Source organism: Diceros bicornis, chromosome 7 (assembly GCF_020826845.1).
Source record: "Diceros bicornis minor isolate mBicDic1 chromosome 7, mDicBic1.mat.cur, whole genome shotgun sequence".
Lineage (NCBI taxonomy): Eukaryota > Metazoa > Chordata > Mammalia > Perissodactyla > Rhinocerotidae > Diceros > Diceros bicornis.
In genome coordinates, this window is record NC_080746.1 from 61,376,233 (window position 1) to 61,392,525 (window position 16,293).

Consider the following 16,293-nt stretch of genomic DNA (forward strand, 5'->3'; position numbering starts at 1 on the left):
TCAAAACCAAACTTAAGTTTTCAGATAGAAAATATAGAATTGACCTGGGTGAAGAACTGTTCTGCTATTACTTTGAGACTTGCTTATATGCAAATTCAACCCTGTATTAATAATACTAGGTGCCATAATATTCCTGATCTGAGTTCTCTTTAAATCACTGTAATTTTGCAGATGTTATTTCTTACATTGCAAAGGTATTTGCCTTTCCCCAATTGATGCTTCTTCAGAATTCTCCTTAATTTCAATTTATCAGTGAATCCTTTCCCTATATTCCCAAGTTAAAATATAGAGAGTGATTGAGATATAGATTATAAATTTGGTATATACCTCTGAATCAGACCTCAATACATTGCTTTACATTGAATTTTATATAAGTTTTGTTTTTCAATTCTGCAGCTCTATAGTAAGCTCTTTTCTGTTTTATGTTTAATCTTTCTAAATACTCATTAAGATAGTTATGATTACTCATATTTTGACAAGAATTAATAATTCTCAGAAAGATTAAATGACCCTCAGAATCGTATAATGATGAAGAGATAAAGCCAATTTTTAAATGATAATAATTGTTTCCCCTTAATGCTGTTTTATTTTTCACACGTTTGAATCTCCATTGCTTGGAATGGTACCTGATACAAACAACATTCTCATTAAAAATCGCATAATTGGTGCAAGGTGATATAACATGACATAGCATAATATAACATAATATAAATTCAAATGGGAAGCAGGTGAAATAAAACTTTCCTTCCCACAGCTGATATAAGAATGGATTTGAATGGTCCATTCAAATATGGTCTCTGCCTTGACCAATAAAAAATAAAAATAAATAATAATAATAAAATAAAAGAAGTAAGGCTAATGAGCTGGAATCAAAGGGATTTTATTAAATTTATTGTTTGAAGCTGATGTTATGGTAAAGCAATAAGCTCTTATGCTGATATCTAAGATGCGTGCATAACAGATATGTGTATGTGAATGAGTGTGCTTGGGTATGCGCTTATGCGTAAGTGCAGGATATTTTTATAATAAGATATGTTATGTGTTTTTAACCCACCTCTAATAAGGGCATTTCTCATTTATACATGTGTAAAATTGAGCTTTTTGTAAATCAAGGTACACTATTTTAAAAGTTTGTGTAAGAACACAACTTACGGTTGGACTTTGGTGGAAAAAATACACGCACGTATATAATGCATTCAATATTCATATATTATTTAGATGCATATTATTTTATATATAACATTAAATGAATTATTTAGTTTGCTTATAGAAATTCCAGTACTAGGATCCAGGAAATACTAACTGATTTTACCACTGGTATATGAAGATAGGCAGGACATCACTGTTCTTTAATTAATTTTTCCCAAAATTTTCCTTCTTCCTTTCCTTCCTCCCTACCTTCCTTCCTTTTTTCCTTTCTTTCCTTTTTTTCTTGCTTTCTCTTCTCTCCGTCCCTCCATTCCTTTCTTCCCATCTTCTTTCCCTCTGTGTTGCTGTCTTTTTCTGCCTCTTTTGTTATCTGTTTCTGCTGTCTCTTTCCTTTATCCGACACATTTTTAAGCTGTTATTATTGACCTAGAATATTGACTTGATCAACTATCACCTTACTATTTTTACAATACTTTTAAAAATATAAACAATACATGAAAGAGGTTTGATAGATATAGATAGACACATATATGTATATATGTGAATATGTATATGTAAATATAATCTGAATGCATGTAAATATATATATATAATCTCATTCATATATATAATTTCTTTCATATACTATGATTTTTAATAAAATCCATATATGGTTTAACATGAAATCTTAGACTATACAAAAGACATGAGTTTATTATTTTACAGAAATATATTCATATTTCTTAATGTTTTTTCTGCTGAAATTATTATGGGATTTTATTTTATAATGTCTACAATTCACTTATACATACATTTGTATTGAATTGAATGTTATGAAAGCTCAGAAACAAATCCTGATGAATAACTTTTAGGCAGTGTGCTCTGTGCTTTTACTCTGTCTCATACAATTAAGCCTCACAGCAACATTTAGTACAGTATCATTATTACAAATTTCTAAAAAGAAAACTGGGATTTAGTGAAATCACTCAATCATTCTTAATGAAATCAATCATTCACTTATATAAAAATAATTTACCATAGTACATAATATTTTTCGGAAAAAAAATCTCACTTTGAGAAACAAAGAGGCTTGTGATCTCAAGTACTTGCAGACTAGAGCATAGGGCAGAAAAATAATCAAAAATTCAAAACTTTATGGGTACAATCATGGAAGTATTAAAAGGTAACAAAGAAGTACTTCTGTTCTAAAGGATTAGGGAATACTTTCTAGAGGAGAGAAAATCTGAGATTAATTTTTAAGACTGAAGAGAAATTCACTAGGTATGTAAGAGAGAGAGAGAATCAAATGATCCAGTCAGAGGGCTTGGCTTGAGCAAAGGTATAAAACATAAAATGATAAAGCATAAGGATAGAGCCCCAAATATCTTCAGAATTACTACAACAAAAATATAGAGTGGAAGGAGGTCATTTAGCATTTGTGATGAACTTAGAGAAATATGTAGTGTCCACATCATAAAAGTCCTGTGCCTCCTTAAATGAAGAAACAAAGGAAGTTAAGTTTATTTGGTAGCTTACAGGAAAATATTGAAAGGAGTGTAATGTAGTAATATTGACATTTAAGTCACTCTGAAAAATGTCTGAACAATGGATTTATGGAGAAATACTTAAGGTAGAGCTTTCAGACAAGAACTTACTAGAGTTTGTTTTAAAGCAACAGTGATTAAGATGAAGAATAATGGTGAGATTTGATAATAATAGCCTCGAGGTAAACAGCATTTACTATACTGAGACATTATTCCTAGTTATTTCTCATTAAAATCCTAGGGAGAGTAGACACTATAATTCTCATTTTACCGATAGGGAAGTCACAGAGAGATAACTTACTTAACCAAAGACAAACTACTAGTAAGGATGAAGCCAAATTTGAACCCAGGCAGTCCATCTCCTGACCCTTTGCTCTTCATAACTATGGTGTCAACAGTAAAATAAACAGGCATTACATACAAGATTGTCTCATCAATAATATTTCTGAACAAAATACAAGAATAAATTGTAAGGGTTGGGAAGGACTATATTAGCCCTTATGCTTAGGGTACAGGTTTGAATTTCTTGTGAAACATCTGGGTAGAGATGTCAATGGGTCAGTTGAATATATATTCAGAAATAGTATCTGGGTGGAATATGGAAATCTGAGAGTTAACAGAAGCCTTGAGAATATTCAATTTCCCCAGAAATTTAAATGAATCAGAAAAGAAGAGAAGGATCGGAAAAGTAAATCAATGAGAAATATAGGAGGTACGCTTTTTTTCCAAAGGGAACTTTAAATTTCGAAGGAAGGGGATGCATGTAGGGAGTTAGAGCTCTTTGAAACAGAGAAAAAAATGAAAAAGACACTGTTGACCAAAGGACATAGAACTTTGCATTTTTTTCATTGTGGTATGTGAACCGTTTAGATCAATCAAATAGATGAATTTGTAAAATAAAATAACCTGGTACTCATCCCATGTATAATGAATTTCTGGAAATGGGAGTCAATTTATTTCACAAATTGCAGTGACATTCCTTTATGAATGAGTTGAAAGGAAGGATTTAGAGAAGAAAATCTAAAGAGAAATATTTTGATTAACTACAGATTTAAAATAATTAAAAACCACTATTTAGACCAAAAAAACTTTTTTTTTGATTAGCTTTATTGAGGTATAATTTATATACAACAAAATTCACCAATTTTAGTAGTACAATTCAATGAGTTTTAAAACTCATCAGCCATGGTATGGAACATTTTTATCTCCCAAAAAGTTAGTTCCTTCCTGTCTGTAGCCAATCACTTCACATTCTCTATTCACCTTTGAAACTTCTGATCAACTATCATTATGGTTTTGTTTTTTCTAGAATTTCATATAAATGAGATCATATAGTATTTGATCTTTTGTATTTGTCTTCTTTCATGTAGCATAAGTGATCCTTTCACGCTGTTGCATCTATCAGTAATTTCTTCCTTTTTAATTTAAATTATATGGATCTGCCTCAGTTGGTTTATCCATTCAATAGTGGATGTTCATTTGGTTTATTTCCAGTTTTTGCTATCATGAATAAAGCTGCTCTGAATAAATGTGTACAAGTATTCATGTGGACATATGTTTTTATTTTTCTTGGGCAAATTCTTAGCAGTGAAATTGCTGGGTAGTGCTAACTGCATGGTAAGTGCATGTGTAACTTTATAAGAAACTGTCAGTTTTTCAAAGAGGCTGTACCATTTACATTCCATCAGCAAATGTATGAAATTTCCAGTTGTTCCACATTCTCATAAAAACATGATATTTGCTGTCTTTTTCATTCTAGCTATTCTAACGATATCTTATTGTATTTCTCATTTACATTTACCCAATAAATAATGATATTGAGCATCATTTCATATGCTTAGTTGCCATCCATATATCAAAAGATATAATTATGAAGTTAAAAATATCTCAATTTTGAGTTTTCCATGTCTTAATTTTATAACTGTGCATTAACAATCTATTTACTTTAAATTTGGTTTTCAACTTTCCTGACAAATGATTTCTCTTTTATAGACCTGTAAGAATCCTGCACTACAGTTCCACCTACATCTTACCCTGCTGGTTTTTAATAACACTGCCTCTAATTGGCCCACCTTCTCCTTCATTGGTATTCCTGGTCTGGAGACTGCGCATATGTGGATGTCCATCCCCTTCTGTCTCCTATATCTCATAGCCCTTGTGAGTAATGCTCTTCTGCTCATCCTGGTTAGAGCAGAACAGAATCTTCATGAACCTCAGTTCTATTTTTTGGCCCTGCTCGCCCTTATTGACCTAGACCTTTCATTGTCTACAATGCCCAGTGTCTTGGCTATCTTCTGTTTTAATGTCCACCACATTGGCCTGGATGCCTGCCTAACCCAAATGTTCTTCATCCATGCCCTGTCCTCAGTAGAATCAGGTGTCCTGGTGGCCATGGCCTTTGATCGCTTGGTAGCTATCTGTGCTCCACTAAACTACACCAGGATCCTGACCCACTACACTGTTGCTTGCCTTAGTGGAGCTGCTCTCCCACGAGGCGCCACTCTGCTGGCCCCTCTGCCTTTTTTCCTCAGGACCTTTCCTTTCTGTGGGGCCAATATCCTCTCACACTCCTACTGCTACTACCCAGATATGCTGAACCTGGCCTGTGGGGATGTCACTTTCAGCAGTGCCTATGGATTGATTTGCACATTTGTAGTGGATGTTGTCTTCATCCTAGCTTCATACATGAAGATCTTGGGCACTATTGTGAAGCTGGGGACACAAGACAGAAACTGGAAATCACTGCATACCTGTGCCTGTCACTTATGCACAGTGCTTGTGTTTTACTTGCCCCTCATCAGCTTGGCAGTGCTGCATCATTACACCCAAGACACTCCCCCAATTGTATATACCACCATGAGTAATGCCTATCTCCTCATGACACCACTGCTCAACCCTCTTGTCTACAGTCTCAAATCTCAGCAGATCCAGGCTGCCCTGCGCAAGCGATTTTGGGTGCAACGTGTCATTGCTGGGGAATGATATTATCTCTATATCAGAAGGGACGACCAATTAAAAGAAAACGCTATTCAGGTTCTACTATGTGCCAAGTAGTATGCTAGGCACCATGAATTCAAAAATAAAAAATACTCGGGTCTCCCCCTCAAGAAATACATAATCTAACTAAGGAGGGAAAGAGAGGCAGAATGCTTAGATAAATGATCAAAACTGTGATCATGAATGATGATTGTTTGGTAGTGGTAAGGAGAAATGGCAATAGAAACCCAAGCTCAATGGTTTTGGTGTATGAGTTGGATGGAGATCACATTGCCCCAACTGCTAAATTGAGGAGTCTGACTCTAGACTGTAAAAGATCAATGAGGGGCTGATTTTATAGAAAAAGCAAGATGTCACCTGATTCTTGATTGGCCGAGTTGTTTAAATTGAGGCATTAAAATTCAAAATTCATGATAAATTTATGACTATACAGTCATCCCTCAGTATCCTTGAGGAATTGGTTCCTGGACCACTGTGGATACCAAAATCCACGGATACTCAAGTCCTTTATACAAAGTGGCATAGTATTTGCATATAACATATGCACATCTTCCTGTGTACTTTAAATCATCTCTAGATTACTTATAATACCTAATACAATGTAAATGCTATGTAAATTGTTGTTATACCCTATATTTTAGGGAATAATGACAAGAAAAAAAAAGTCTGTACATGTTCAGTACAGATGTAACCATCGTTGGCCTTTCCATGCACAGTTGGTTGAATCTATGGATGAGGAACTCCCAAATAGAGAGGGCTGATGTGTGTTTAATATTTCTGACTATTTCCTGTAGTTGGATACTGGCTAATGTCTGAACATTCTGGCTAATAACAAAAGATAAAGGAGCTATCTGAAAAGAAATAATATGTAAGGATCTGAGAAATGGTTATTCTTACTCATCTTGTTACTTCACTCAGAATTCATATTTTATTTAGATTTTGTTTTGTTTCCCATTCCATACTGAGAATAGATAGGGTTATATCTTGACTTCTGAAACATGGATGCATCTCCCTTCTCGAACTTTCCAAGATGAATAATGAATTAGTTTATTCTCTTCTGGGATCAATTCTTGAAGTTAGAGTCATAAACAAGTGAAGAATCATACTGCTGGGGTCAGCATAGAAGGCAAGTCAAAGAGAGAGACTTAATTGCTGGTGGCAATAAATAAACATGTAGTCACATTAGTAAGAATTTCAAGCTATTTTAAGAAAATTTTAAATAAATTTCTAAATTATAAGTCAAGCAATTAATCAGAAAATATTTTTAATATCTGTTGACATAATTAGTAGGAATCAGAGTCACACAGGAAGACATAAATATAATATTCATATAGCTTACACTCTACAAATGGAAATCACAGAACAGCAGGAAATTATGTTACAGAATATAATTAGTGAGGTTGGGGCTTGGTTTGAATTGTTATATGAATTCAGAGGAAAGTAAGCCATTGAGGGCTGGGTTTGTTAGGAACTTCTGCCTGCAAGACTGACGGAGATCATGAGAAAAAATATCATGGAAGCTTGAAATCTATCTCAATTCCAAAAGCATCCCATAAGCTGTGATCTGTTAGGTATTAACAGGATAGAGGGAGGTTTTTTTTTTTTTTTTTTTTTTAAAGGTATGCTTTGTCCTTATTGAGAAATCATTTGAAAAATATAATGAGTACCTTCAAAACATAAAACAAAATTCTGATTCTTAAACTGTTTCTCCATCTTTTAAGCCCCAGTTTAATACATTGTTTTATTGTGACATGTTCCAGTCAAGTCTCTTAACTCTGACTTCCCTAAGCATGAGTATAGAGACCTGGGGACCATTTCTCAGCAATTTTTCCACTTTTTGAAGATAGCAGACAATTTTCCTTTGGGGAACTCCTTACTTCTCTATATAGCTTGGGCGAGGCCAATAATATCAAAATTCTAATAAATCCCTCCCCTGATCTTTCAGCTGCAGAGACTAAAAACTTAAGAAAAAATTTCCTCTGCTTCATGTTTGATGGTAGAGCTAGTGTGAAAGAGTCACCTCTCAATTTGGAACACGTGAAGGACACAAGGCCACTTGTGGTCATCATCTTCCCTAGTTACGTAGAAGCAATGCTGGTCTACATTAGGAGAAAATGAGTACAAACAAAGTAGAAGCAATATGAGAGATTGTTTCAGAAAGAAAAGCAACATGACAGTATTGAGTCCTTAAGCTTGGGTCCCTGAGATTCTGCCTTTGAATTTGTGACCTATTCTGATATTTCTGTTTATAATTGTTTACTTATGAATTAAATAATGAAGAAACTTAATGGCATCTCCTGTCCAGTGTGAGGTAGTTTGGATGATTTATTTAATTCTGTCTTAAAATATGGCAAATTTATTCCTGTCTTGTCACACTAGGTAGTATAGTGGTCTCCGCTTGTCTACAGTTTTGTTTTCCATGGTTTCAGTTACCTGTAATCAACCGTGGTACAAAAATATTAAATGGAAAATTCCAGAAATAAACAATTCATAAGTTTCAAATTGCATGCCATTCTGAGTAGTGTGATGAAACCCTGATCTGTCCTGCTCAGTCAGGCCTGGGATGAAAGTCATCCTTTGTCCAGCATATCCACGCTGTATACGCTACACACCTGTTAGTCACTTAGTAGCCGTCTCAGTTATAAGATTGACAGTTGGGGTATCTCAGTGCTTGTGTTCAAGTAATCCTCATTTTTCTTAATAATAGCCCCAAAGCCCAGGAATAGTGATGATGGCAATTCAGATATGCCAAAGAGAATCCATAAAGTGCTTCCATTAAACGAAAAGGTGCAAGTTTTCTACTTAATAGGGAAAGAAAAATCATATGCTGAGGTTGCTGAGATCTGCAGTTTGTATAGTATATGCTATACAATTAAATTATGTTGTTATAATTGTTTTATTATTAGTTGTTTTTGTTAATCTCTTCTTCTGCCTAATTTATACATTAAAATTGACCATAGGCGTGTATGTATAGGAAAAAACAGTGTATATAGGGTTTGGTACTACCCGTGGTTTTAGGAATCCACCGGAGGTCTTGGAATGTAGTCCCTATGGATAAAGAGAGACTACTGTAATTCCCTAAATGATGGCATTTTTGTCTGATTCATCTGTCCCCTAAAGCATGGCATATAAAATTCCAAGAATACTTCTGTAAAGATAGAAAATAAGGAGAAACAAAGGATAAAAGGTGAAAAATAAGAAGGATTATACATGATTATTGAAGTAATAAATTAATGAATCATGAATTAATGTTCTCATAACACAATTAAAAATAGGTGACATAATAATGTCTGGCTTTACTCTCTGATTGTTAATTTGAAGACATATTTAGTATATGTAAAGAATTTGATACCTGTCCTTGATTGGCAATTACAATATTGAGCAGATAAATATATGATATATAAAAATACAAATGTATAAAACTAATCTGAACCTTTTTACACATTTGCAAATACCCATATTTTATAAAATAGGTATAAAAAGAGAACTCTAAATATGGCTTTGAACTGGAGAATCACTATATTATTCTCTGGTCACTTTTGATATCACCGTCCGAGTGACAGAAGCCTTTGTTCTTTTGTATTTACCTTTAAATCCTGGCTTGGCCCTTGTCCTCTACCATATTTTTGGTTTGTAACATAGTGATTAATATTTATTTAACGTTTACTATATGCCATCGTTGTTACAAATGCATTATATAAATTATCAAGTTTTTTTTTTCTTACAATGTCCTTAGAGAGTAGATACCATTATAAACTCCTTTTCACTGATGGGGATGAGTTCCCTGAAAACATAGCAGATAAGTTACAGAGTCCTGATATTAGTTTAATCAGTACATACTTATCTTCAACTAAATGTGAAATCCAATTTAATACAATCTGAGGAAATCAAATACACATTACATAAATGGAAAATTTTAGGTACACAGCTTTTTTATATTTTTACTTTACTATCTCACTGAATTTTTGATGTAGATGAGGCTTAGATCAGGATGATTTCAAAAAAAGAATCACCAAACCTAAATAGATTTAAATAAAAAACTATGAAAATAAACTCTGTTTTCTCTCATTTGGAATATTTCCCTCTACAATATCTCAAACTCCACAAAAATAATAAATGTCTGTGTAACAATATAAATATTTTATTTTAAATCAGATTTAAGCCATATAGCTATATATGAGGGATTCTCATACAGAAAATGTTTGTAGGACTATTTGGACTGAAATGGTGCTCATAGGTAAGTGGTGTGAACTCCTAAGAATAGGAATGGGAAACATAAATTGAAGGTGAAGGGGCTTTAGAAATATCTTTCCTGATCCAAAATTTAAAGCTAGAAGGGAATCCTGTATTTCCAGAAAGACTACTAAAACCATACAGAGATATACCAAAAGAGGTACTTTAGCACACAGGAAAAGAATGTCTGTTCCTCCTTCTTTTTTCAATATCCCTGGTATCTTTCAATCAGTTCCTCAAAAAGCAACCACTTTGTTCTATCAGGCTACCTTGAGTACAACCAATCTACGTAGTGCACTTCTAATCTGTTTTGTTTTTATACTATAAACTAAAGGGTTGAGTACAGGTGTGAGGAAAAGGAAAATGTTGGACATAGTGACATGGGGGAGAGGGGAGTGGTACCTGCCTATTCTGTGCATCAGGGGTAAGGTAATAAGTGGGACATAGAAAATGAGGACAGTGAAAATATGAGAGACACATGTATTGAGTGCCTTAAGCTGTCCCTCCCCGGAAACAATGGCCAGAACTGTCTTCAAGATCAAAGCATAAGACAGGGCAATAAAGACAGAGTCAACACCAAAGGAACAGAGAACTAAGGTCAGCCCATAGATGATGTTGACACGAATGGACCCACAAGCTGGCTTCATCACATCAGGGTGGAAGCAGAATGAGTGGGATAGGATGATGTTCTTGCAGAAGGGAGGCCATTTGAGCAGGATGGGCAAGGGGGCCATCAGCACCACTCCCCGAGCCACAGCAGCTAATCCCATCTGAGTAATTCGGGAGTGGGTCAGGACCACAGTGTAGCACAGTGGGTTGCATATGGCCATAAAGAGGTCAAATGCCACGACCAGCAGGATAGCTGACTCCAAGGAAGACAAGGTGTGGATGAAGAACATCTGGGCCGGGCAACCATGGAACTCAATCTCTCGGTGGTTGAGAAGAAAGACATTAAGTACAGTAGGCAGTGTAGATGCTGGCAAGCCTGTGTCAGTGGCTGCCAACATGGATAAGAATACATATTGAGGCTCATGAAGGCTGGGATTCTTATGTATCATGTGAGTGATGATGCTGTTCCCCAGGATGGCAAACATGTACATCATGCTCAATGGGATGGAGATCCAGATATGAGATTCCTCCAACCCTGGGATTCCTGAAGGAAGGAAGAAGGGTGGCGGGTAGTGGGTGCCATTGAATATAGACATGGTGGTTAAACCTAAAAAAGAGAACATGTATAGGAAAGTCAAGCAGTGAAGTTAATTCAAGTTCATTCAATTGTCGAAGAGAGAGTTTAGAGGTAGATGCAAACTAAATGTCTGTTGCATGCAGAGAAAATTGAATAGGGTTGAGTTCAGTTTAATTCAAAAAGCCTATATAGGTAATTTTTGGGTGATTTATAACTGTTATCTTGTGAGCAATTTTGTTGATGCAATGGTAGCCTCCAAATACACTACCAGATAAACTATAGCAAAGGATTTTGAACAGAAATGCTCATAGAACAAATTAAGATTCACAAATCAGGGCCGGCCTCATGGCTTGGCGGTTGAGTGCACACGCTCCGCTGCTGTCGGCCCGGGTTCGGATCCGGGCACGCGCCGATGCACTGTTTCTCCGGCCATGCTGAGGCCGCGTCCCACATACAGCAACTGGAAGGACGTGCAACTATGACATGCAACTATCTACTGGGGCTTTGGGGGAAAAATAAATAAATAAATATAATTATAAAAAAAAAAAGATTCACAAATCACATCGTTAACTTAGTAAATTTCAAATACATTGTGAGAAGCAGGAGGACAGAGGGGGAGTTGGTTAAGACACTTAAAATAGTGTGCGAGTAGGGGGAAGTATCTGAATGCTGGATTATGCAATATTCGTATATTCTGTCTCTCTGCTGATGGTGTCAGAAAGACCAGAGTTGAGAGTTGAGCAAGGGAACCCTACAGATGGAAAGTACCTGGGGCCAAAAGTCACACTTACTCTATCAGACACACAACATCATGTGTGCATGGCCAGAGCTCTAACGCACCAACTACACTGCTGAACACCTACACATTTTACCTGTATTTCTTGTGCTGAGAATATGTGGGACCAGAATGAAACCACAGTGTGTATCATTAACAGGTGACTGATTTATGTATAACACAACTGTAATTCTAGACATGGCATCATCATAGCTCATGACATTTTTTTTTAATTTATAAAAAACATTTTTGTTTATTCAATCATAGTTCATATACTCTATTTTTAACATGTCCTTTAACATGTCCTACAACTTACCTACTATCTCTTTTTACCATAATCGATGAATGTTGCCTATGTCTTATAGCTACTTGTTTGCTCTTCACAACTACACTTAACAAATGCCATGCATCTTACATATATCTCAAAAACTACCAGTTTATTCACTATATGTGTTTAATGCATCTCATGACTTTCATCTACTCCATTTATTTTCTTGTTTTCTGTACTTGAATTGAATATTTTCAAATAATATAATTAATATATGTTGCTACTTCTGGGGATACTAAGTTTACTAAGATAAGATTTTTACCTACATTTAAGCCAGTGTTAGGTGAGTGTGATAAACAAATAAGAACAAATAAGCAAGTATGACTGATGTAATGCAATAATAGCATTATCAGATACATCTGTAAATAAAATGAGAACTAAATGAATGAATTACAATTGCATGGGGCAGACCATAATTGATAGAGGACACACTAGGATTAAATACCCACAAAAGCTTTGAACCCAGAACACCAGGTCACCTTTAAACGTTTCTGTCATAAACATAGCCATGAGAATGTTTTCACAGAACTTTGGAAGAAAGTATGTTGGTATAAAACCAACAGTTGCTGGTCGTCTAGTTGCTGTGTAGGATTACCTCACATAAATCTACAGCCCTAATGACTGTAGTTACTAGCTATTTATAACTTCCAAACAAGCATTTATCTCCATATTTATCACCATTACCTTAGAAAATAAGCAGAACAGAGCTCACTGTTATTTTAGGAAGGAAGTGATGGAGGCATAGTAGGTAGAAGTGACATTTATGAATCAGTTGCTGGTGGCTAAGAATCATTTTCAACCCATATTTTCTATATCAATATATATCATATTACATCAAGCTTCTTGCTTAAAAAAAGGAAGAAACAGAACATTTAAACAAAAGAAACAATAATAGAAAATTTATATAATTAATAAAAATAATAAAGAAATAAAAGAAAATTGATAAACGAAAAATAAAGAATAGCAACTGCTTGTGACTCACAACTCTTTTGTACAGATACAACAAGGAACAGAAGAATAGAGGGCTGAGAGACATAGAGTTACCAAGTATTTATTGAGTACTTAATATGTACCACATATTGTAATAGAATCTGCAGATGATACAGTTGACATGCAACTTATTATCCCTGCTCTAAAGTTCCTTAGAGAGTATGATATCTTTGGTGGAAGAAGCATCAATTCGAAACTATGAACAAGGAAAGACATTATATATAATGGTCTCTCACAAATAACAGAACTTGAATAAGTATTTTTCCCTCAAAGCTAATTTCATTTGATCATTACTTTATCCCATGAAGGAGGAAACCAGGCTTACTATAACAAAACAAAAACCAAAATTAAATAAATAAATAAATAAAACAAAGCAGAACCCAAACCAAAACACACTAAGTCTTTGAAAGCTTGGAAGGGTAAATAAGATCCAAAGGTCACATGACTTTGAGTCAGCCAGTATTAAAACCTAATTTTTCTGTCCTGCTACTGTGTTCTTTCAATGACACTCTTTTGTTATAGTATAAAAAATAAACATATGAATAGTAAGCATACAGTGAGAGAGTACTAAATGAGGACTTAAAGAGTCATAGAAGAATTTACAGGTAGAATGGAATGTGAGCTCATAATTGGGTGATGAAAAACTTTAACAGGAAGAGGCGAAATTAGGAATAATTCCAGGCTGATTGATTCAAAGAGCAGAGGTATGGAAATCAGAATAAGATTTATTAGGGAAGGGCACAAAGAATATTCTCCTGAATAGAATGAAGAGTTGTAAAAGGGAGGGAAAGTAAAATAAGATAGAATAGGTAATATGGAGCCTTGTTGGAAACCATAAGGTCGGGGTAAAGAGGAGGTGGTATAATGAAGTTTCTACCAAGTATCAGAACGAAAACTCATTAACATGAAAGGCAGTTTGGATTCAGGACAAGCGTCTTGGCAACTTTTAAAGTCTTTAAGATGTCAAGTGGCAAGAATCTAAGCAAGAGTGTTTGATTCAGTAGAGAGAAACATAGACAAGAGCATCTTTTTTTGTTTTGACTGAGGAATATTACCCCCGAGCTAACATATGTTGCCAATCTTCCTCTATTTTGTACATGAGCTGCCGTCACAGCATGGCGACTGATAGATGACTGGTGTAGGTTCTCACCCAGGAATTGAACCTGGGCCGCTGAAGCAGAGCATGCCGAACTTAGCCACTAAGCCAACAAGGCTGGCCCAACAAGATTTTTAAGGGAAAAAATAAACTACAACTGAACAAACGGGATTTAATTAACTTGATACAGAGGATGAAGTCCCCCTTCTCTCATTTTACACCAAGATTTTGAGCCTGGTTTCCTGGCTTAGTGAATGGAATGAGAGGATATTTCAGGAACTATGCTTTTCAAAGAGAGAGTTATGGGAAAAAAATCCATTTTGAAAACATTTAAATTTGCTTGCTAGCATTATCTCTAACGGCTTTTTTGATAGTTAGAGACACTGGATTGGACACAGAGGTAGAAGTTAGTTATGATGAAAGAAACATCATTCACATGGAGGCCATAGCTATAATTTAGAACAGACGATGCCAATAATGGGAAGGTAGTCAAGAAGATTAAGGCTAATGATGCTTAGATGTCCATATTCAGGAACTTGAAGGAGGAAAAAGAGCAACGAAGCAGAAAATACACAATAGTAAATTAAGAAAAAAGAGAATTGTCCTGGGAATCAAAGAATGAGATTGTTTCAACAAATAGATGATTAATGGAAGTAAATGTTTTGTAATTGAAGCTGGAGAACTGATAAATCCCCTCTGTTGTACTTGATGATTGGAAAGATTGTTGATAAAAATAGTTTTAGGAGAATAGAACACCAAAAAACAAGAATGAGAGGAGGCATCGAGGAGTGAAAGGGTAGTAAGGGACTAGCAGTGGAAAAAATATAAACTATAAAATATAAGTTATAGGAAAAACAGTATTGTATTTTTCACAAGATAATGGAAATCAGAAAGATAATTTGAAATGGGGTTCAAGAGCTTAAGCTCTGGAGTCAGAGATACTCAAATCAGAATCCAGCTACCGTCACTCTTCCAATCGACTAGATTTGTGACCTTGGACCAGCTATTTAACCCTTCTGTAAAACGGATCAAGTGGAATCTACCACACTGCCATCAGGGGAAGACTTCAAATTAAAAAGACAAGCAGAGTGTGCACTACTGGAAGTAGAGAACTATAAGAAAGGAGAACGATCTTAGGAGGAAAGAGAGGGATTTGGAAAGAGAGAGCATCTTCCTTTAAAAGACCTAATTCTGAAAATCCCTTCAATTGTAGAATACAAGAGAACAACTGCATTATTAGAGTCTGTTTCTTGTCACTGCAAACACACATACAAGGAACTATGTTTTCTTCTAAAGTGTACCTGCACTTTCTGAAAATACACAGTGTATCATATATTTGCTTTGAGGGAGCCGGACAAGAAAGGAGCTACTTAGGTATGGAATCTTACTTTTTGCAAGTCAATTTAGAGCTGTTGAGCAATAGTGTCTCTCAATTCCTCCTGGGTTGGGGGGTTGGGGGAGCCTGTACTACTTATTATAAGGAGGAGAAGATCTCATGGATCAGGTATGAAGAGCAATAAGACTAAATTATCTAGTAACTCTCATCTCATGTGTTATCTTCAAATATCCTAACAAAATAAATTATGTGAGATTCTGCTACACTTTAACAAGAGAGGATAAATACTACTATGCTAATTGATCTGTCTGACATTTAACATTTAGATAATTTAGTAAAATGATTTAACTCAGTTCTTTCCACGGAAAGAATTAACTATTGGAAATAGAAAGGTGTTTGAGAAAGAGAAAATGGATAATGGGGAGCCTGTGGAAAGGGAGATGTTTAAATAAAAAAGGAAAAGAAACAGAACAGGAAGTACATCAGCTTCAGATTAGTACTTTAGGGCATGGGAAGAAATGAAAAATAAAGGTTAAAACTGATAAACAAAAGAGAGAGAGTAAGGAATCTTAAAGGTTTGGTTGCCTTAAATTCAGCCACTATAACAGTGTTTTTATTTCTAGCTTTAACCCACCTATACCCATCTTCCATGAACTTCCTATGAGCTGTAATAACTTACT

General features: G+C 35.1%; 2 protein-coding genes across 2 annotated transcripts; one reads left to right on the forward strand and one right to left on the reverse strand.

Moving 5' to 3' along the window:
• The first annotated feature begins 991 nt into the window (after positions 1-991).
• LOC131409058 (olfactory receptor 51I1-like) lies at positions 992-5,654 on the forward strand. The gene is made up of 2 exons (XM_058546259.1): positions 992-1,003; positions 4,665-5,654. Exons 1-2 carry the CDS (start codon positions 992-994, stop codon positions 5,652-5,654), a joined length of 1,002 nt encoding a protein of 333 aa, XP_058402242.1.
• Positions 5,655-10,162: 4,508 nt separating this feature from the next.
• Positions 10,163-11,107, reverse strand: LOC131409059 (olfactory receptor 51I2-like). The gene has a single exon (XM_058546260.1). The coding sequence runs from the start codon at positions 11,105-11,107 to the stop codon at positions 10,163-10,165; it is 945 nt and encodes a 314-aa protein (XP_058402243.1).
• Between the last annotated feature and the right edge of the window lie 5,186 nt (positions 11,108-16,293).

Coding starts and splice junctions, on each gene's coding strand:
- LOC131409059 (XM_058546260.1), bottom strand. CDS start 11,107: ATGTCTATATTCAATGGCACCCACTACCCGCCACCCTTCTTCCTTCCT.